General features: G+C 47.5%; 1 protein-coding gene across 3 annotated transcripts in view; it reads left to right on the top strand.

Moving 5' to 3' along the window:
* The window catches only part of retreg1 (reticulophagy regulator 1), a 32728-nt gene extending 11733 nt beyond the window's left edge, over window positions 1-20995 (top strand). Inside the window, exons 1-7 of one of the 3 annotated variants that reach the window (XM_055014756.1) lie at window positions 88-259; window positions 10991-11108; window positions 12782-12920; window positions 13190-13312; window positions 13585-13655; window positions 14451-14574; window positions 15263-20995. In XM_055014756.1, the coding sequence (XP_054870731.1) occupies window positions 228-259; window positions 10991-11108; window positions 12782-12920; window positions 13190-13312; window positions 13585-13655; window positions 14451-14574; window positions 15263-15765 (1110 nt within the window). In that variant the 5' untranslated portion in view covers window positions 88-227 and the 3' untranslated portion in view covers window positions 15766-20995. Of the gene's footprint in view, window positions 1-87; window positions 260-10990; window positions 11109-12781; window positions 12921-13189; window positions 13313-13584; window positions 13656-14450; window positions 14575-15262 lie in introns of those variants that run through there. The other 2 variants (XM_055014755.1, XM_023269095.3) reach the window with 2 other exon arrangements.
* The last annotated feature ends 226 nt before the right edge of the window (window positions 20996-21221 follow it).

Consider the following 21221-nt stretch of genomic DNA (forward strand, 5'->3'; position numbering starts at 1 on the left):
CTGCTGCTGCTGGAATGTAGTGTGACCCGGTTATTTTTAGACCGGCCGCTTGAAATACTCCGAGCGGGGCTTCATTGAGGATAAACACAAGCTGCTGTCGGTCGGTGCGTCACGTAAAACCTGTTTGGTTCTCGCTGCTGTTGAAGACCAGTTGTAGCCGTCGGCTACTTTCCTACCTGCAGACAGCATCACCTTGATCAGCTGTGAAGGAACCTGAAGCTCTGGAGATGTCTCCTGAAGATCGTGGGGCAGGACTGAGGTACGACTGAGAGGAAGAACTCACCCAACTTCATGCCTGCTTCAAATTAGCACACACTGGGGAAAAAAGGGAAAAAACAAAACAAATTTCACTTTATATTTAACTTTTATTTTTTCTGTATTTTTAAAAGATACATAAAAATATATTTAGAAAAATGTAGAAAAACTGACCTAATTTACATGTCTAATGTAAAATTATATTACAAGTCATGAAATATCATTTTTTAATGAAAATTTTTCATTTATTTTTAAATAAAAAGAGAAACTGATAAGTACACTTTTAATGCTGTAAAAATATTTCTAAAATTAGGTAAAATTAAAGAGAATTTACTGAAAAATAAATGTTGCTTCTGTAATTTTAGAATTTTTCCCCCTTTCCTTCTTTTACCTGTTTTTTCTTTTTTTATTTTTCTTATGTCTTGTTTTGTGTTTTTTTTTTAGATACAGGAAAATATATATTTAAATTTAGAAAAATAGACTAAATTCACGTCTAATAGTAAACTATATTTTTAGCCAGGAAGTATCATTTTTTAAAATGCAAAATGTATTTAATTTTAAATAAAAAGAGAAACTGCACAAATTTAATGCTGTAAAAATATTTCTTAAATTAGTCTAAAATTAATAACACCTGAACATAGAAGTATTCATTCTATAATTTTATATAGATTTGTTTATTAGGTCAGAAATATTTCACATAAATATAAAATAGACACAATCTATGTCAAATTAAGGCTAGAAACTGTATTGATTATTTTATTTTATGATCTTCCATTATTTACAGTATTTTTCCGTGTTTCTTTATTTATTATTCTTATTTTTTTACAGTGTTTGTCCTGTTATTGTTTTTGGATAATGCAGGTGGATGAAAATTCTTTAAAGAAAAACTATAAAGAAGAAAACATCTTTTCTTTTGTTTCGTTTTGAGCCTTTAAGCCTCCATGCATGAGTCTCTTACTGTTAGGATCCGGCTCTAGCCCCTGCCCTTCTTTCCCTTTTTCCTCTTTTTCCTCCTTTCTCCCCTGTCATGATTTGTTTCTGTGTTGACCTGTCTCTCTTTGGCTCCCTCTGTCTGTCTGTCACTTCTCCCTCATGTGTCTCTCTCTCTCCCTGTCTCTCACCCTCCTGCTTCACCTGCTTCACCTGCCTGCATTCTGTCTTGCTGATTGCTTCAATGAGTTCCAGCTGCAGCAATCAGTTCACACCATTCACCTGTTCTCCACCTCACCTCCACCTATTTAAGCTCTGCCCGTTCATTCACTCCCTGCCGGATCATCGACCCACATGCCCTCTGTTTTTGGACTCTGTTTTTGCACTCGACTTTTGGACTCTGTTTTCACCACCATTGGATTTCCCTCACCCTGGACTCAGTTCCTCTTTTAGGATTCCCGCTATCCCTGTTTTGATCCCCAGCCAGCAGCTTTAGTCTCGTCTCCGTTTCACCCCAGATTTCTTGAGCCAGCTTCCCTACCCCTTCTATTCAGTTCCCCCATGTTGTAAGTACCCCTCCTTTGCTTAGTTTTGTTTGTTCTAGTTTAGTGATCTTCAGTTCTCAAATTCATAGTGTTTGTTCGTAGTTTGGTTTAGTCTGTTTTCCCCTCGGTTATCAGTTTCCCCATTTTGTGAGTATCCCTCTTTAGCTTAGTTTTGTTAAGTCGGTTCAGTTTGTAGATTTCCGTTTTTATTCATGGAGTTAGTTGTTAGAGTTTATTAGTTTTGGTTTGGTTCTCCCCCCCCCCCAGTTCAGTTCTGTGTTCCCGTATTGATTAGTTGTTTTGTAAAAATAAATCTCTTTCAGTTATTCATTTTGTCTGTCAGTTTCTGTGAGTCTGCGCTTGGGTTCCCCAGCTCCCCCCGCGTAACAGTATGATCCGGCCAGAAATGAACCCAGCAGACTCACAGACTGGCTCTGACCCGTCACCTACCTCCCCGCTGAGCAGGGTGGCTGTAACCGGCCAGGGTGAGTCGCTCAGTCCTGTTCGGTCCTGGTGCTTGAGCTCCCCCCTAGACATTTTCTTTACTTGTAAGGAATACAGTGTGTATTTCGACCTCCTGCTCGAGTTGTGGGGGGAGTGGAGGAAGGCTCAATGTCAGGAATTCAAGCAGGAATTGGTATCTTTGGGTCGTAGGGCGGCCTGCCAGATGCCATGGTTAATGAGCCATCTGCCGGACTATGTTCTTGAGTTTCTGAACACTCCCTTGCCTTTCGTAACCCTTCCTACCTTAGTCACACACCCTACCTGCATTCAGTCTGCCAGTCTGTCAGCTAGTCCGCCAGTTAGCACATCTTCCTCACCACCCAGCAAGCTCCCAGATCCTGCCCCCCAGCCGTCAGTTGAGCCACCTGTGAGGAAGCCTCGCCGCAGGAAGCGTGGCTCTAGAGGACGCCAGACCTCGCCGCTCCCCGGTGCACCGACCTCGCCGCTCCCAAGCGTCGCTGAGGTCCCGCCGCCGAGCGTCGCTGAGGTCCCTCCGCCGAGCTTCATTCTGGCCGTTTCCGAGGGGGTCGACGACGCCGCCTCACCCGTCTCCGTCTCCGAGGGGGTCGACGACGCCGCCTCACCCGTCTCCGTCTCCGAGGGGGTCGACGACGCCGCCTCACCCGTCTCCGTCTCCGAGGGGGTCGACGACGCCGCCTCACCCATTTCCGTCTCCGAGGGGGTCGACGACGCCGCCTCACCCGTCTCCGAGGGGGTCGACGACGCCGCCTCACCCGTCTCCGAGGGGGTCGACGACGCCGCCTCACCCGTCTCCGAGGGGGTCGACGACGCCGCCTCACCCGTCTCCGAGGGGGTCGACGACGTCGATGCCGCCTCACTCGCCTCCGTCTCCGAGGGGGTCGACGCTGTCGACGCCGCCTCACTCGCCTCCGTCTCCGAGGGGGTCGACGCTGTCGACGCCGCCTCACTCGCCTCCGTCTCCGAGGGGGTCGACGCTGTCGACGCCGCCTCACTCGCCTCCGTCTCCGAGGGGGTCGACGCTGTCGACGCCGCCTCACTCGCCTCAGTTTCCGAGGGGGTCGACGCTGTCGACGCCGCCTCACTCGCCTCCGTCTCCGAGGGGGTCGACGCTGTCGACGCCGCCTCACTCGCCTCCGTCTCCGAGGGGGTCGACGCTGTCGACGCCGCCTCACTCGCCTCCGTCTCCGAGGGGGTCGACGCTGTCGACGCCGCCTCACTCGCCTCCGTCTCCGAGGGGGTCGACGCTGTCGACGCCGCCTCACTCGCCTCCGTCTCCGAGCGGGTCGACGCTGTCGACGCCGCCTCCGCCTCAGTTCCCGAGCGGGTCGACGCCGCCTCAGTTCCCGAGCGGGTCGACGCTGTCGACGCCGCCTCCGCCCCAGTTCCCGAGCGGGTCGACGCTGTCGACTCCGCCTCAGTTCCCGAGCGGGTCGACGCTGTCGACGCCGCCTCCGCCTCAGTTCCCGAGCGGGTCGACGCTGTCGACGCCGCCTCCGCCTCAGTTCCCGAGCGGGTCGACGCTGTCGACGCCGCCTCAGTTCCCGAGCGGGTCGACGCTGTCGACGCCGCCTCAGTTCCCGAGCGGGTCGACGCTGTCGACGCCGTCTCAGTTCCCGAGCGGGTCGACGCTGTCGACGCCGCCTCAGTTCTCGAGCGGGTCGACGCTGTCGACGCCGCCTCAGTTCCCGAGTGGGTCGACGCTGTCGACTCCGCCTCAGTTCCCGAGCGGGTCGACGCTGTCGACTCCGTCTCAAAACAGCCCGGGTCAGCTGACCAATCCCCTGGCCGAGAGATTGTTGAGCCCGGGTCAGCTGACCAATCCCCTGGCCGAGAGACTGTAGAGCCCGGGTCAGCTGACCAATCCCCTGGCCGAGAGACTGTTGAGCCAGGGTCAGCTGACCAATCCCCGGGCCGAGAGACTGTTGAGCCCGTGTCAGCTGACAGCATCCCCGGCCCAGAGACTGTTGAGCCCATGTCAGCCAACGGATCCTCCAGTCAAGAGACTGTTCAGCCTCAGTCTGCTGACCAACCCTCCGGCCAAAAGTCTGTGCCAGTGTCCATTGATAAACCCCCTGCTTCTGAGTCTTCATCTGCAGTGGCCACCCCTGTTCCTGAGTCTCCGTCAGCAGTGGCCACCCCCGCTCCCGAGTCTCCGTCTGCAGTGGCCACCCCTGCTCCCGAGTCTCCGTCTGCAGTGGCCACCCCTGCTCCCGAGCCTCCGGAGGGGTCCTGCCTTCGTCGGTCCCCAGCCCGGCCTCCAGAGGGGTCCCGCCTTCGTCGGTCCCCAGCCCGGCCTCCAGAGGGGTTCCGCCTTCGTCTCGTCCGCCGCTGCCGGCCTCCCGAGGGTCCCCATCTCGTCCGCCGCTGCCGGCCTCCCAAGGGTCCCCGCCGCTGCCGGCCTCCCGAGGGTTCCCGTCTTGTCCGCCGCTGCCGGCCTCCCGAGGGTCCCGGTCTCGTCCGCCGCTGCCGGCCTCCCGAGGGTCCCCGTCTCGTCCGCCGCTGCCGGCCTCCCAAGGGTCCCCGCCGCTGCCGGCCTCCCGAGGGTCCCCGTCTTGTCCGCCGCTGCCGGCCTCCCGAGGGTCCCCGTCTCGTCCGCCGCTGCCGGCCTCCCGAGGGTCCCCGTCTCGTCCGCCGCTGCCGGCCTCCCAAGGGTCCCCGCCGCTGCCGGCCTCCCGAGGGTCCCCGTCTTGTCCGCCGCTGCCGGCCTCCCGAGGGTCCCCGTCTTGTCCGCCGCTGCCGGCCTCCCGAGGGTCCCCGTCTCGTCCGCCGCTGCCGGCCTCCCGAGGGTCCCCGTCTCGTCCGCCGCTGCCGGCCTCCCGAGGGTCCCCGTCTCGTCCGCCGCTGCCAGCCTCCCGAGGGTCCCCGTCTCGTCCGCCGCTGGCCTCCCGAGGGGTTCCGCCTCCTCCGTCGTCGGCCTCCAGAGTGGTTTCGTTGCCGGCCTCCAGAGTGGTTCCGTGTCCTTCGTCGCCGGCCTCCAGACTGGTTTCGCCTCCTCTGTCGCCGGATTACAGAGTGGTTTCATCGCCGGCCTCCAGAGTGGTTCCGTGTCCTCCGTCGCCGGCCTCCAGAGTGGTTCCGTGTCCTCCGTCGCCGGCCTCCAGAGTGGTTCCGTGTCCTCCGTCGCCGGCCTCCAGAGTGGTTCCGTGTCCTCCGTCGCCGGCCTCCAGAGTGGTTCCGTGTCCTCCGTCGCCGGCCTCCAGAGTGGTTCCGTGTCCTCCGTCGCCGGCCTCCAGATTGGTTCCATGTCCTCCGTCGCCGGCCTCCAGATTGGTTCCATGTCCTCCGTCGCCGGCCTCCAGAGTGGCGCCGTCGCCGGCCTCCAGAGTGGCTCCGCCGTCGGCCTCCAGAGTGGCTCCGCCGTCGGCCTCCAGAGTGGCTCCGCCGTCGGCCTCCAGAGTGGCTCCGCCGTCGGCCTCCAGAGTGGCTCCGCCGTCGGCCTCCAGAGTGGCTCCGCCGCCGGCCTCCAGAGTGGCTCCGCCGCCGGCCTCCAGAGTGGCTCCGCCGCCGGCCTCCAGAGTGGCTCCGCCGCCGGCCTCCAGAGTGGCTCCGCCGCCGGCCTCCAGAGTGGCTCCGCCGCCGGCCTCCAGAGTGGCTCCGTCGCCTCCGTCGCTGGCCTCCAGAGTGGCTCCGTTGCCGGCCTCCAGAGTGGCTCCGTCGCCTCTGTCGCCGGCCTCCCGAGTGGCTCCGTCGCTGGCCTCCCGAGTGGCTTCGCCTCCTCCGTCGCCGGCCTCCCGAGTGGCTTCGCCGCCTTCGTCGCCGGCCTCCAGAGTGGCACCCGGGCCGTCCTCCGGAACGGCCTCGTCTGCCCGCCCAGCACCCGGGCCGTCCTCCAGAACGGCCTCGTCTGCCCGTCCAGCACCCGGGCCGTCCTCCAGAACGGCCTCGTCTGCCCGTCCAGCACCCGGGCCGTCCTTCAGCCTTTGAATTTTTTGTTTTGTGTTTGACCAGCCTTTGAACTATTCTCTGGTCTGTTTTTGTTTTTGAACTTTGTTTTGCAGCCTCAGTGCTGCCCCAGACTGATCTGGACACTTTGTTTTGTCCCTCCGTCCTGACCCCCTCCGCCCACCCAACTCCTCTTGGACTTCCGTCTCTGTCCCTCCGTCCTGTTCCCCCTCCACCCACCCGACTCCTCTTGGATTTTTGTTTCTGTCCCTCCGTCCAGACCCCCTCCGCCCGCCCTGTGCTTCTTGGATTTTGTTTCTGGACCCCCTCCTCTTCAGTGACCAGCTCCTTGTTCGGTTTTTCGTGCGCCAGGAGGCGCACGTAGAGGGGGGGGTACTGTTAGGATCCGGCTCTAGCCCCTGCCCTTCTTTCCCTTTTTCCTCTTTTTCCTCCTTTCTCCCGTCATGATTTGTTTCTGTGTTGACCTGTCTCTCTTTGGCTCCCTCTGTCTGTCTGTCACTTCTCCCTCATGTGTCTCTCTCTCTCCCTGTCTCTCACCCTCCTGCTTCACCTGCTTCACCTGCCTGCATTCTGTCTTGCTGATTGCTTCAATGAGTTCCAGCTGCAGCAATCAGTTCACACCATTCACCTGTTCTCCACCTCACCTCCACCTATTTAAGCTCTGCCCGTTCATTCACTCCCTGCCGGATCATCGACCCACATGCCCTCTGTTTTTGGACTCTGTTTTTGCACTCGACTTTTGGACTCTGTTTTCACCACCATTGGATTTCCCTCACCCTGGACTCAGTTCCTCTTTTAGGATTCCCGCTATCCCTGTTTTGATCCCCAGCCAGCAGCTTTAGTCTCGTCTCCGTTTCACCCCAGATTTCTTGAGCCAGCTTCCCTACCCCTTCTATTCAGTTCCCCCATGTTGTAAGTACCCCTCCTTTGCTTAGTTTTGTTTGTTCTAGTTTAGTGATCTTCAGTTCTCAAATTCATAGTGTTTGTTCGTAGTTTGGTTTAGTCTGTTTTCCCCTCGGTTATCAGTTTCCCCATTTTGTGGGGTTAGCTTGTGGGGTTAGCTTAGTTTTGTTAAGTCGGTTCAGTTTGTAGATTTCCGTTTTTATTCATGGAGTTAGTTGTTAGAGTTTATTAGTTTTGGTTTGGTTCTCCCCCCCCCCCAGTTCAGTTCTGTGTTCCCGTATTGATTAGTTGTTTTGTAAAAATAAATCTCTTTCAGTTATTCATTTTGTCTGTCAGTTTCTGTGAGTCTGCGCTTGGGTTCCCCAGCTCCCCCCGCGTAACAGTTACTGTGTTTTGACCGTGAAATCTGAGTTTTATTCTTAGAACTTTACGATCTGAACTCATAACTTGGAAAGTTTACACCAGAAATTCTTGTTTTTTGACTGTCGTGAGCAGAACAGACGTCGTTTGTTGGTGTCTTGTGTTCCTCTGAGCTTTAGGTTTTTGGTGCAGATCGTCCTCTTGTGAAGGTTTTATTTCTCTCTGCTGTACGTGGAACATAAACCGGTATTAGTTGTGTTTCTGCGGTAAACATATTTACAGCTGCCTCCGTCCTAATCACAAGAGTCGGGGTGTTTTTGCCGCCATTCCTCACGTTGTTCGTCTGGCGCTATTTTTAAAGCTTGTTCAAGGCTCAGACTGTGTTGTCTCAGACTTCCTGGTTGGTTAAAAGTGATCTCCAGCTGCTCACTCCTCACCTCCACCCCTCAGACTTCTTGTCAGGTTCTCTGTTGAAATGTGGTTTTCTGTTGACGTCAGTCTGCACACGACGATGACACGATGTAGTGACGAAACGTGATATTTTGTGTTTGTGCAGCGTGACAGGAAGGAGGAAACACATCAGGGTTTCTACACGATGACTGTTGCTCTGCTAAAGCTGTGGAAAAATGCTTAAAAGCAGAAACTAATGAGGATCTCTGCAGACAGATGCTGAGCAGCAGTCCAACCAGAGAGGAGAAATATTAAAAAATACCATCATTAGCCTCAGTTTTGAATCAGGGGTTACTTTCACAGTAAATCACACTATTTTATAGAATAATTCTCCAACCCTCAGACCCACAAAACCCACCAGTGGGTTTGAAAGGCAAGAAAAAAAGCCAAAATTACACATTTATCATAGCAAGAACCCAGGAGAACTGTTGACTTTTCAAACTACTCATCTGCTTTTCCACTGGGAGATTATCGAAGCTTCATTTAAAACTTCACCAAAAATAATCTCTTTGCTCTAATCAGATTCTTTGAAAAACTAAAAATTCTGCCCTCCTTGTCGTAACTGAGAAGCTAAAACTGACTCAGCTGCGACCGATGGGAACGTTCAGGAACTTTTCAGCTGAACTGCCGGCAGAGTTTTTGGACAAATGATGCCATTTTAAAGTAGTTTTCAATGAATTTTTGATAATTCTCAAGTAGTTCTGGATGGATTTTTGGAATTTCAGAGAAATTTCAAGTCATTTTAAACAAATTTTTATTGGGTAATTCCAGGAAAAAGTGACTTAAGCTGATATTTTGTCATTTCAAGCACATTTTGAGTAATTTTTGGATGAATTTCTGTAAATTCTAAACAACTTTCACTTCATTTAAGACACATCGTGTCATTTAACTGAGTCCTACTGACAGAAGACATCTCTGAGTTCTTTCTCCTTCTTCATGTTGCTCTAGTTCTTCAGAGCTGCAGACTTTAGATGCAGAAAAGTGTGATTTTGATGAAATAATATGATTTTCAGCATTGATTAGGTGCAGTTTTTCAATGGACGACACAGCAAAATGAAAGTTGTTTTTGTTTTTACTGTTTCTTGCGATGATAAATGCTGTCATTTTTGCATTTTTTTAAAGATAAAATGCCTTTCAAACCCATCTACAGGTTCACAATTAAAGTACAATTTATGCAGAACAAAAAATACACAGATTAATGTAAGTAGAAAATGTGTCCTAAAATATAGACATAAGTAGAAAAATGTGTCCTAAAAATATGGACATAGGTAGAAAAAATATAAGCATAAAGTGTAAAATATGCGTTGATGTAAGAGAAATAAAAATGTGGCATACAGTGTAATAAATGGAGTTAATGGTTAATAAATCACTCATGGAGTTATATTATAGAGGCCTAGTTTTTGCTCATCTCTTCTGCAAAGGAAATTACTGAGCAGCAAACTCTAAAACATGAATTCGATGAACGTTTGCATCACCCAGGAAGGTTCTCATCTCTTTCCAGGGAGACGTGTGTCTTTCGTGGAACAGATAAACGTTTCTCCATCCTTACTGCTATTAATGCTTCGCGGTATCGCTGTCACATGTCGGGCCCATCATGTTCTCTGCCGGGGCATGTGGCTGGAAGTGGAGCAGCGCCCTGACCTTTCATCGCCGGGGTCGTGTGCTCGGGTCAGGTGGGTGTATTTGAGATACTGGAGATGCTCGTGGCCTCTCGTGCTCGTCGGTACATGACTACGGGGGAAGGAAGGTTTGGGTTCAGGAGGAAGACTTTGGCTACTTTAATTTGTGGCTCCACCATCCGACAGTCGACTCAGACTGAAGCTGATTCTGGATTTCATTTTGACTCTCCACATGTCAGAGTTAAACCATCAAGAACTGTTTTTACCTTTAAAGCTTATTGCAGTTTCGTAAGGAGCTTCAGTAGAAATCACCTGAACTTCTCTGGTAGGTTCCTGAAGATGTTTCACCAGGTGAGACCCTCTACAAATACCTAAAACCCTCCATTAATACTCGTAAGAGATTCAGCAGAAATCAACTGGACTTCTCTGGTAGGTTCTTGTAGACGTTTCTCCAGGTGAAACGTCTACAGGCACCTACCAGAGAAGTCCAGTTGATTTCTACCAGGTGAAACGTGTACAAGAACCTACCAGAGAAGTCCAGCTGATTTCTGTTGAAGCTCCTATGATTACCGTGACCTGGATGACTGAGGTTTTTCACAGACTTCTTGCAGTTTGTGTCTCGGAGGTTAAACATGTTTAGCTCAGCTGCTTGTCAGACTGTGAGGAAAAAGAAGTGAATGTGGAGTAAAAACCCGCCTGCAGGTTTGGAAGATACTTTGTCTTTAAAATATCACCAACATGAGAACTTTTATTAGAGCTGGAAACTGTAAAAGCAGAATCTGATTTTCAACTTTCCGATGGTTCTTGATCTAATCGTTGCCGATGAGCTTTTCGGTCCTGAAATTTCAGCTTAAAATCATAAAACGGTGTTTCAGCTTCACAGAAAGACCTGATGAAGGAACAGAAAGAGTCCCAGAGAAGAACAGGCCTCACACTCTGTTTATCTGATCTATTCATCACGTCTCAGCTGGTTTAGCTGAAGCGACGGCGGATCGCAGCTTAAATAGGAGGTGATGTTTGGGAACCCCCCTGGCTGGAGGGGAAACTTTCATACCTCACCAGGTCCACAATTCCCAGCAGTGGCACCGCATGGAAAACACTTTAACATCCCTATTCCCATCTCACACCTGTCCGTCCAGCCATCTGGTGACTGGAGGCTTCTTAATTTAGATGATGACGTTTTGCATTGGACCGGCTTTTTACTGGTTTTATCAGTGACCCTCAATGACCCAAGAACGCATAAACAATGCAGGTCATGTGCTGGTCCTATTTTTAGTGCACTGTTATGTTGTGTCATCGGTTCCAAGGTGAACATCTACATGTACGGCCAGTCAAGTCTCCTCACTGGTACAAAGACGGCAGGTTGAACAAAGTGCTTCACGCCAGATGTTCTAGACTCCTGGAGGCCTGTAGCAACCAGTAACATAATACCTGCCAATGATGTAATAGGTTGTCATGTTACTTGTTGGTTATTACATGAAGAATTTAAGGCTGTCCTTAGGTCTAACTAACTCTGCTTCTGTCTTGGTGTCTCTGTAGCTGGGAGATCATCGATTCAGGCCCGGATGGACGTTCTGGGACTGAACTTCAGCTCAGCGACTCCCTCAAACTCTTTCTCCAGGAGACGTCAGCTTTCAAACAGCAAAACCCCGGCAAGGTGAGGCAGCGACTCCAGACTAAAGCTGTGTGTCTACAGGGGCGTTTCTTTATCACATGGAAACTTAGCGCATCTGAATATCACTGCTTGGTGGGCATGGCACTAGTGGCCTCTAGGTGGTCACATGACAGCCTTCAGAACTTCAGCCCAGTAGAAGCATTGGGCCAACATGGCGGCTCAGTCGCAAACTTTCTCTTTTATTATGAAAACAATTCAGCAAAAGTATTTCTGAAAGCATTTCCAGAAAGAAGCTGCTGATTCTGTCCTAGTTTTTCGCTCGATGGCTGGTTTAGACATTTGACGAAAGTTTCACGATACATCGAACCTCTGCTTCCCGCACCGAATTTACATCAGGTAGAAGTCGAGTCTACTTTATGCAAATGAGCTCCAACGCAACATGCTGCAACGTAGCCTGAAATACAACGCAACCAACATGCAAGAAATTGGCGGATCCTGTGGACACGTACCATAACCTGAGTTAGACTCGTATTTTTCCGGTTTTCTGGAGGTATTTCTGTCAGATTTCGTCCTTTGCTGGTGGAGCAGGTTCATGTCATGAAATATGAGCCCTAGATCCTTTTGAACTCCAAAACACAGCAGTGGGTCTGAAAGGCAAAATGAAATGTATCAGAGGCCAAAAAAAAAATTTCAAAAGCAAAGAATTTTCAGATTTTCAACTTTTTTAATGGTCTTTGAACTATGTGAGACGCAGTTTTGTTGGAAAAATTAACCAAATCCAAGCTTAGAAATTGTGATATTTCGTCAAAATCACTTTATTCTTCGTGGCTAATTTGAAAAAATCATGAAATGTAAAGCGTTTGCCTGAACTAGATTCTGTAAATAACCAAAAGTCTGCGCTCCTCGTTGTAATCATGGAGCCATTAGAGATTCAGCTGTGACCAACAGTCTGGTGACAGAAATTCAGTGATTTTTGGTCTGAACTGGGCTGAACTGCAGGCTGTGTTTACTCAAACAGATGAGAAGAAAATGAGGAAACAAACAAAAAAAATCAATAAGATGTTGAGCCCCCAGTTTTTGGAAGGTTGTTCCGTTGAAAAGCTGACAAGAACAAATAAATGCCCCAAAACTGCTGCTTGGTGTTCAGCAGTTTAATAGCTTTTAACACGAAAATACAGAAAGCAACAGGAATTCTTCGGTTTGATAATTTTGTAATGTTATTTTTGGAATCTTATTTCTGTTGATTTAAATGTGCTATTTAATTAACTGAGACTTAAAATATGTTTGTGTCATTTGACAATCGGGGTCAGCTGTAAGATGATGCAGTAAGTGGTCACTCTGCCATTCAGCCGGAGGCGCTTAGCTTAGCTTAGCTTAGCTTAGCATAAAGCCTTGAACAGAAGGCTTAGAATGGCTTAGAAGCCATAATGAAGGGTAAAAAGTCAGTGAATGTAGCACAATCCAAGGTGGCGTCCAACCGGAGAACGGAAACAAAGCCATCTGATAGCACCGTGCGACGACGTATTCATCCGCTCTGCTCATCAACTAGTTCCACGTAACCAGTTCTGACTTCATGATGATACGCTGTAGGTCGAGGACGTCGTAAACCGAGGACCTTCTGTAGAGTTTTTTTTTACATCAACAAGAGCTGAAAACTGCAATATTTTTTCACGTCAGAGAAAAAAAATAAAACCACAGCGTCTTCTTTTTGCCAGTGCCATGCAGTCCTGCTTTATGCTGTAACTGACAGTGGAAAACTCTCCTTCCAGTTCTGCCTGCTGGTTTGCAGTTTGTGCACCTTCTTCGCCGTCTTAGGACGCTACATTCCAGGGATTGTTATCTCATATGTTCTCGGTGAGTCAACTCAAGTTTTGCATGTGAAAATGACATTTTAATGAGTGGAAGAACATGATAATCATCCACTTCAAGAGAAGTGAGTTTATCATCAGCATGAAGGATTAATGAAGGTAGTGAAGACCGTCTAGAACCTCAGATATCACAGACTGGACCTCAACATGAACCTGGTTTCTGTACATGAAGCTGAGATGACTTGTAGTGTGGCTGCTGTGTTGATGGATTCACTGAACCCAGAGCTTGTTTTCTGTGTTGGTGTCTGTCTGAAGTGCTGGGCGTCTTCCTGTGGCCTCTGGTTTCATCTCATGAGGTTGGTTTGTGGCTGGAGCCAGTTCTGCAGAAGCTGGACTTTGGCATTGGCAAGTTTTTCCAGAAAATCAAAGACAACCACGGTAAATATTATTCAGTATATGACACTATATCGGTTTGTTAATATCTGTATTTGAATGGCTAAATAAGATCCTGAAACCCATCAAAGTCCACTTTGGGTTTAACCATGCAGTCTTTACAGTAGAAACCATTTTAAATATGTCCTCCTTTATGAACCACATTGATGGATCTGTAATGTCTTAAATGTGTTTATGTTCAAACCTACAGCTTCTGCTTCACTCTTTAATGTGAACAGAAAATGAAGTGAGTCTCCTCCATGTTTTCTTCCTTCCAGAGAAGAGACTCCTGCAGGCTCAGACTGAGAAAGAAGGCATCGAGTCGGACCTTTCCTCCATGTTTCCCAAGGTCGGCCAACACTCTGATCAGGCCTCTGTTGACTGATAAAATTCACATGATCCACATCAGCATCTGTTCACCACAGAAATGTCTTTTACATGTTGCTTTTGAGTCGAAATTTCCTACATAATACTACAATTTCCTGATGTTCCCTAAACGTTCCTCATGCATTCTGCAGTAAACACTAGTTAGGCGGCTGCAGCACCATTAGTTGGAAAGTTTTCTATGAGTGAAGCTCATTTTAAATGTCAAACCAGTCGATTATTAATTTGTCAGAACCTAAAGTCATGATTGTGATTAATTTTGCAGCCCCAGCACTGAGTTAGCTGTAGTGGTTGTTTGAAGGACTGTTTCCTCCTCACTGGATCACTGGTAACCTCCACTTTCATCATCAGGAGTATCTGAGTCGGACTTCTCTCTCCTCATTTAGTTTTTAAAATAATCTGCCTTAAAATGCTTCGTCTGTGGCTAACAGATGAATGGATTGTTGCATCAGGCCAGGATTAGTCTCACATAGTCAGACCAGTCTCTAGTTGTGACCAGCGCTGTGCAGAATGGTCTGACCACACCTCATTGTAGTTCTACTACAGGGGATAAGATCTAAGATATTCAGTTTACCGTCACAGAGGAGGAACAACAAAGCAGAACATATTCACCTCTAAGACGCTGCAGTCAGAAATCAGACAGTTTTTATCCTAAATGACCTCGACTGATTACCAGAACAGTTGGTGATTGATTGAACAGCTGCCAGCTAATCCATCATTTAATAATCAGCTCTCGTCTCCATGTGTTTCCATCCTGCAGCTCGACTCTGCGGTGTGTAAAGAAATGTCAGTATCGGACACAGAGGTGTCGGACGTGACGTGGACGGACAACGGTACTTTCAACCTGTCAGAAGGAAACACGCCACAGACGGAGAACTCAGAGGGTACGTTTCTAATGGACTTTTTCCATCATTTCTGATCCTCAGAACTTCATCAGTCCAGCAGATAGAACCATGACATTTAGGAGGAGAAACACATCTGAGTTCTGGGAAAAACTGACCCCAGATCAGTTTAAATCCATCCAGGTGTCACAGTCTGAACACTGGATCTGGTTTCTGTTCATTATCTCTACAACCAGCTGTGATCATCAGTATTATGGGATGTATCCTAGTGATCATCAGTATTATGGGATGTATCCTAGTGATCATCAGTATTATGGGATGTATCCTAGTGTGAACAGTTTAGAGTTCTAGAAACAATCATTGGTTCCTGGATGTGTTTCAGGTTTCTGATAATCCACCAGAGAAAACTTTAAAGGTGATTGTGGGTGAACTTTAATGTTGGTAGGTGGTTGGTCACAACTATTAGAGACGATAGAAATGTAAAATGTGAGATTGTGTTTTGTGAAGGAATAACCCTGATAACTTCTGCAACATCATTTTGAGCCCCGTAGAAAAGACCAGAGTTGATTCTAACATTCCTCATCATCAGTTTGTTCACAAACAGGCCGACAGATGGAACTGACAGAACAACTGAACACTGTTTTCGTGGAACCACCTGCATGTTCTAGGAGAAAAGTTGGAGCTTCCAGTGGCTGTTTCCTAATCAGTCTTTGTTCCTTCAACCTCACAGACCTCGACAGAGAGGAAGCGTTCACAGGCGGCCTCCCAGAATTCCCTTCGCTTGACAACGGCGCAGCGACCAACGGCGACGACGACGACCTGAGCCTCGGCCTCCCCTCACCTCCACCACAGCAGCCAATCAGATCCCAGCAAACTGCTCCTCCTCACAAAGACCTTCCCGCCGACGAAGCCCTGGGATTGGTCAGCCAGGTGGCCGGTGACGTCATCACCGCCGCCGTCACGGCCGCCATCCAGGAGAGAATAGAGGCGGCGGTCGGCTTGGTGGCGTCCAGCGGAGACGGCGGGAAGTCGAGGCTGCAGGAACCCAGCGGGATGCTGGAGCTGGCCGAGGAGTCGGACAGCGAGGTGGAGGACTTTGAGCTGCTGGACCAGTCAGAGTTGGAGCAACTGGAGGGCGAGCTGGGGCTGAAAGAGGAGAAGAGCAACCAGGAGGCCCAGAGCCACAAGCCGGCCTCCTCTGGCTTCCTATCCAAACTCCTCCGGCGCCACTGATGGATGAAGAGTTCAGGTCACAGAAGGCCTTCTGCTCAAAGATAACTCTGGACGCTGGTGAGAAAGGAACGTTTCCATTTGTGTTTTTCCTGCTAACATCTCCATTCAAAGCTGAGCAGTTGTAGGTGGAGACGCTTTGATGTGGAGCAGCGTCGCTTGTTGCTGAGATCAGACTTTACCACATCAGCCTGAAGACACGGAGCCACAACCAACCTCAACAGCAGCACCACGTTCCTTTCTTTGCTGACGACACCGACAGTCATCTAATGACGCCTCCCAACAGTTTCTGCTCTCATCTCCAGTTTGATCAGTCTGACAGTCAGTTAATGGACCTTCTGTTAGGGAGTCGGCCGGTGGTTTGTCTGGAACTGATTCTGGTGTGATTGGAGGTTGGTTTGCAGACAGACGACTGATTTTAGAAACTGGACGAGTGCAGCACAAAGTTGTTTTTAATACGGTCTTTTAACTACATGGAAATCGAGTTTTTTCCTCTCTTTGGTCAAATCTTGCTGCATGAGAACTGAAAGTAGGGATTGAATGATAGACAAAAATCACAGTTTTTAAGTTAAATACTAGTTTAATGTACAAACTATGACTTTATCTTTCTATGAAAACACATCTGGAGCAACTGCTGCAACAAAAGTAGATAAATCTTCTGTCAAATCTCCATTTAGATGCAGCATTTAGACCATCAGCTGTTTAAACTGCATCTCCACATGCTGCTGCTGGGGAACAACAGATGGTTTTTATTGCTTTGAAATGTCAGAACAAGCTGAGTTTGCTCCACAATCACTGATTTGCTTGTAAAAGTAAAGTTCTCATTGGGTTTAATGGCGGCGGTTCAACATATCGCCGTGCAGCTTCCCTTCATCTGAGGTTCACTGAGAAACTGCTTCTGAACAGTTCTGGACACAAGAAAAAGTTGCACACGTGCAGCAGCTGCATTCGTTCAGCCGATACCTAAAGAGTTTTGGTTCAGATGGATTTGGGTCTCAGATCTGTCACAACAGTGATGCTCTAATAAAACCCAATATTTACTGAAGTCTTTGATTTGGCAGCAATCTGCTAAAACTGTTAAATGTGGAGGAAAGTCTGACTAAATCTGAGAGTAAAATGAAGAAAAAAATGCTCTGAGATTCACAGAAGTGGTTTTTGATCAAAGATGGGAAAATATCTCCTCATATGTAGCTCACTGAGAGCTGCATTTATTTCCATCCAGAAATGATCAGTGTTATTCCTTAAAGAAAAGCAGCATTTTTAGTTTGTGGTCTGATCGCAGCAGAACAGCTTCCTGCTCTTCATTTTTAATCTGATCATGTAATGAGATCAGTTTAGCATTTATTAGCATCATGTAAATACTCAGGATATGATTTATCACAGTATTACTGAGCTGTGAGCAGATGAAGACATTTAAGGGTTTTAATAAATCTCTGATCAACTTTTATCCCAAGAAAAATCCTAAATTATTAATTACACAGAGTTTAAAGTGAATTCATCTCAAGGTTTACCTGCAGTTAATATAGCATTGTAATATTTGTAATGCATAAAATATAAAAGATAGATGTGAGATTTTAGGTTTTTAATAAAATTATTAAATATTTTAAATTAATGTATTTGTTTCATTAATTATCCATCATTTATTGAACACTTAAAATGTCTTCATATCTGCTGACAACTAAATGAAAACGTGTAATCAACCATTTAGTCTCTGTATGTTGCTTATTAATGCTCACAGAGAGGAAGCAGGAAACTAAAAATGATTTCTCAAAGTGTTTTTCCTAAACAGTGACTGGAAATCAGAGCTGTGAAAAAGCAGCTGATTTTAATGTCAGCCTGAAGGTGAAGCTGCTTCTTAGAGGTCAGTATTACTGCAGCAAAATCCACATTTCAGCACACATTTCTACATTTGATTTTAGAGGAAACTCCCCGTCACACATTCTCTATCTGATACCAACTGATCAGCTGGTTGGTCCTACATTACCCAGAATTCCACAGACACCAAACTGAACCACACTCACCAGGAATGTTTATGGTTGGATTCTGAACTATGAAAAGAAGGAAATATTTTCGTTTTATTATTTCTTTTTCTTGATTTTGATATGAACAGTGTTGATTTTTTCATGAAGCGTTTCAGTAGTTGAGGGATTTGATTTTATTCCAACATGCAGCAGGTCTCTGAAAACTCTGCATGGAAATCTCATTCTGAGATGTAAATATCTTCAGATGTAAAGTCTAAAGTTTAGTGTTCATGCGTCAGATGTGACATACGGTCACTACAGTCAGAATGTAAACTCTCATGGTTTGCATGCGTCTGTTCTCAGTTTCCAGATCACCTCCCTCCTGGAAGAACATTACAGTTCCATTCCTGAAGCGCCTCCACACCAAACTCACAGCCCCCAATCTCCACATTCACTTCATTATTGTATGACTTCATCACTGAGGGAGCTGATGAATGGTCTATTTAAAGCTCAGCTTGTGTCACCAGAGAGCAGAAAGATCCCAAAGTAAAGTGAGGAATGAGCCAACATGTGTGAACTGTGGCCTCCTCTTAGAGACGTTTTTCTGTCTGACTGATTGAAGGAGTGTTCTGAGCTGTGAGCTAACAGGTCCAGCTGCAGGTCTGACACACTTCAACCCTTTTACACCAACACAAACCCTTTAGGAACCGCTTTGCTTTCACTGTGTTCCATTATTATCCGTTTATTCGGAGCTTCACAGTGCAGAGAGACAGTTTGTTTCTCCTTCAAGCTGCTGCTGAAAACATGATCAGGTTGTGGTTGGTGTGTCTTTCCTGTCGATGGATGTTTTAATATCATCAGTCAGTTCAGAAACAACATGGTAAACCTCGGTCAGAGCTGTGAACGCTGCTCTGTGTGCTGACAGCATCTCTGAAACACCAGCTGTTGGCTTCAGATGCTAGCAGCCTGTTAAACACTCGTACGTATGAACCAGCAGAGACCTCACAGGACTTCAGGGTTTACACAGTATCTCTGGACTTCACGTTCTTTTTAACTCCACTTTCTCTCAGCTTCTCAGTCGGTGTTTGGTTGAGTTGAAGCTCCAAAACGTCCTGGTTAGGGTTAGAAAGGGATCATGGTTTGGAGTGCTGTACCTTCCAAAGCTCTGCAGACGTTCTGGAGGCTAACTTTGGTTCATCAGTGATCAGACTGGGTGATACTGAGCCTGTTAGAAGGTGGAGGGAATGATGTGGGTGGATAAGGTCCCAGTGAATCCAATAAATCATCAACGGTGCTGCTTTGATTCATGTCCGTACTGAGGCTCTGGGGTTTCTTCTTCTTTGGGTTTTTAAAAATGAATCATCGGTTAAATCCCATTAAAACAAAACACTTGTAAAGTTTGGTGACTTTTCCCCAGAATAAGGTTTAAAAAACATTTATTGTCAGTTTGATGACAGCAGGTTTGAATCAGCAGCAACACGAACAGCTGGATGTTACAAAGCAGCAGTTTGAGCTGTTTGGGCTCAGAATCAGAAATCTTTCATCAATAAAACTGGAAATCTGAAACTGAAAGTCAAACATCCTAAACTGGAAGCAGAAAACATCACTGTGGATGTTTGAAATGTTGGTTTTGACCAGAGAGAACTGGACCATGTATCTGCTGCCTGTTAAACAGTAAAACAGCTGCTTAAAGCTATTAGAGATTCTAGATCCTAAATGTAGCTTTGATTAGCAGCAGCTGAGTTTTCTGACAGGTTGGAATCATAGAGTATGAAAAGATGGACGTCGCCTGCTGGTTTGTGGACGACCTGAAAGCTGCAGTTTGGAGTTTGGCCGTTGCCATCTTGGTGTTTAGAAAGTGGAGGTGACAAGTGAGCGGTGGACCTTAGAGCTGGAGAACGCTACATCTGCTGACGGGTCAACAGGCTCTTCTTCCACTGCAGGAACTTCGAGGCTGTTTTATGGAGACGTGAAGCTTCCTGAGTGTTCTGACTGCAGAACCGACCCTGTAGAACCTCTTTAGGGGTGTTTTTAACGGAGAACAAAGCAGCTGAGCGGCTCTGAAAAACTGCTGTGTGGGGCTAGATGCTGATTTGTTGAACTCAGAGAAGACAACAAACAGCATTTTTCCACGTCTTCTACTCTCAAATATCAGCTTCAATGTCAGATTCACCAAACAGTCTGAACATGACAAACCTTCATGCTCCTATTTCCTACACAGAACTGAGTGGTTTCCAGTAGCTACGCTTCTTCTTGCTGCATTTGGACTTCAGCTCACAGTGGTGGATCCTTCACTGCAACAGAAACATGGAAATATTTGCGCCACCTTGTGCTGCCTGGAGTTCCTGCAGTGGAAAACCACCTTTATAAGCTCCGTCTGTGGTGTTCTGGAGTTCTTCCATAGATTTCTCCTCAGGATTGCTCAGGCGTCTCTCTTCTGAGGTCTCTGAACTGATCTCGTCCGTCTGCAGATGTTCTTGGTTTTCCTGCTCCAGAGCCTCTTCTTGGACCGTTGAGACTCAAAGAACCGGTTCAGGTCGTCAGCCGTCCATGTGTTTGGGCGTTGAAGGGTACCAAGTGTTTGCAGCGCTGGCAGAGTCTGCTGGTAACTGAAGAAACTCGCTGAGCTGCACCTGCTCAGAAACACAGCAAAGCCATCTGCAGTGGAAACCTTCTGAGACCTTCTATCACCTCTGCTGCTCACCTTTATCCTGATCTGAAACTAGACTCAGAACAAAGCAGAAAGCTGCTTTAGTTCACTGGAAGTCAAACGGTTTGCGATGACACGTTTCCATTTAGACCTGAATGATGATTTATTGATGCAGCACGACATCAGAAAGTGTGGATTCACTGAATGTACATGAAGAAGGATGGAAGTGTTTCTTTAACATGTCCTGTACATTAAGAGGTGTGGTTTTTCTAGACCAGACACTCAGCACTGAGTTAGTCATGTAATGCCTTGTATTAGCGTACCATGATTCAAATATACTCGTTGAACGCTGCTAAGAGGACATTGCAGCAGCTGCAGTTCATTTTTAGCTCACATGTAATGTTCCAGCCTCTGAATGAGGCACTTTTAGGCTTCACTAAATTTTTTTAATATCAAACATCTGTTTATTTGGTTTCATTCTACTTGCTGGTAAACAATGGAAGCTTCCATACAATCCTTTGGACAGTTGGTTCAAAGTGACGGTTGTGGGTCAGAACCAAAATGCATTATTATCAAAATGTACTTTTCTGTATCAACAGTGTCAATAAAATGTTGTAAGGCAGTGTGGAGTTTCTTTGATTTGACCTCAGCTGTTGAGAAAATGCACCAAACATGATGATCGCTCGTAGATGAAATGAATCATGTTGATGATCTGGGAATGTGACGAGTGAAAGTGACCAAATCTTACATCTCCAAAGAAGCTTGGTTTCCTCTCTGACAGGTTTTCAGCCACCTGTCTGGAGCTTCTGCTGGTGTGGAGTCTCCTGATTGTCTCTGTGGTTCAGAAT

This window comes from Amphiprion ocellaris, chromosome 10, assembly GCF_022539595.1.
Source record: "Amphiprion ocellaris isolate individual 3 ecotype Okinawa chromosome 10, ASM2253959v1, whole genome shotgun sequence".
Lineage (NCBI taxonomy): Eukaryota > Metazoa > Chordata > Actinopteri > Pomacentridae > Amphiprion > Amphiprion ocellaris.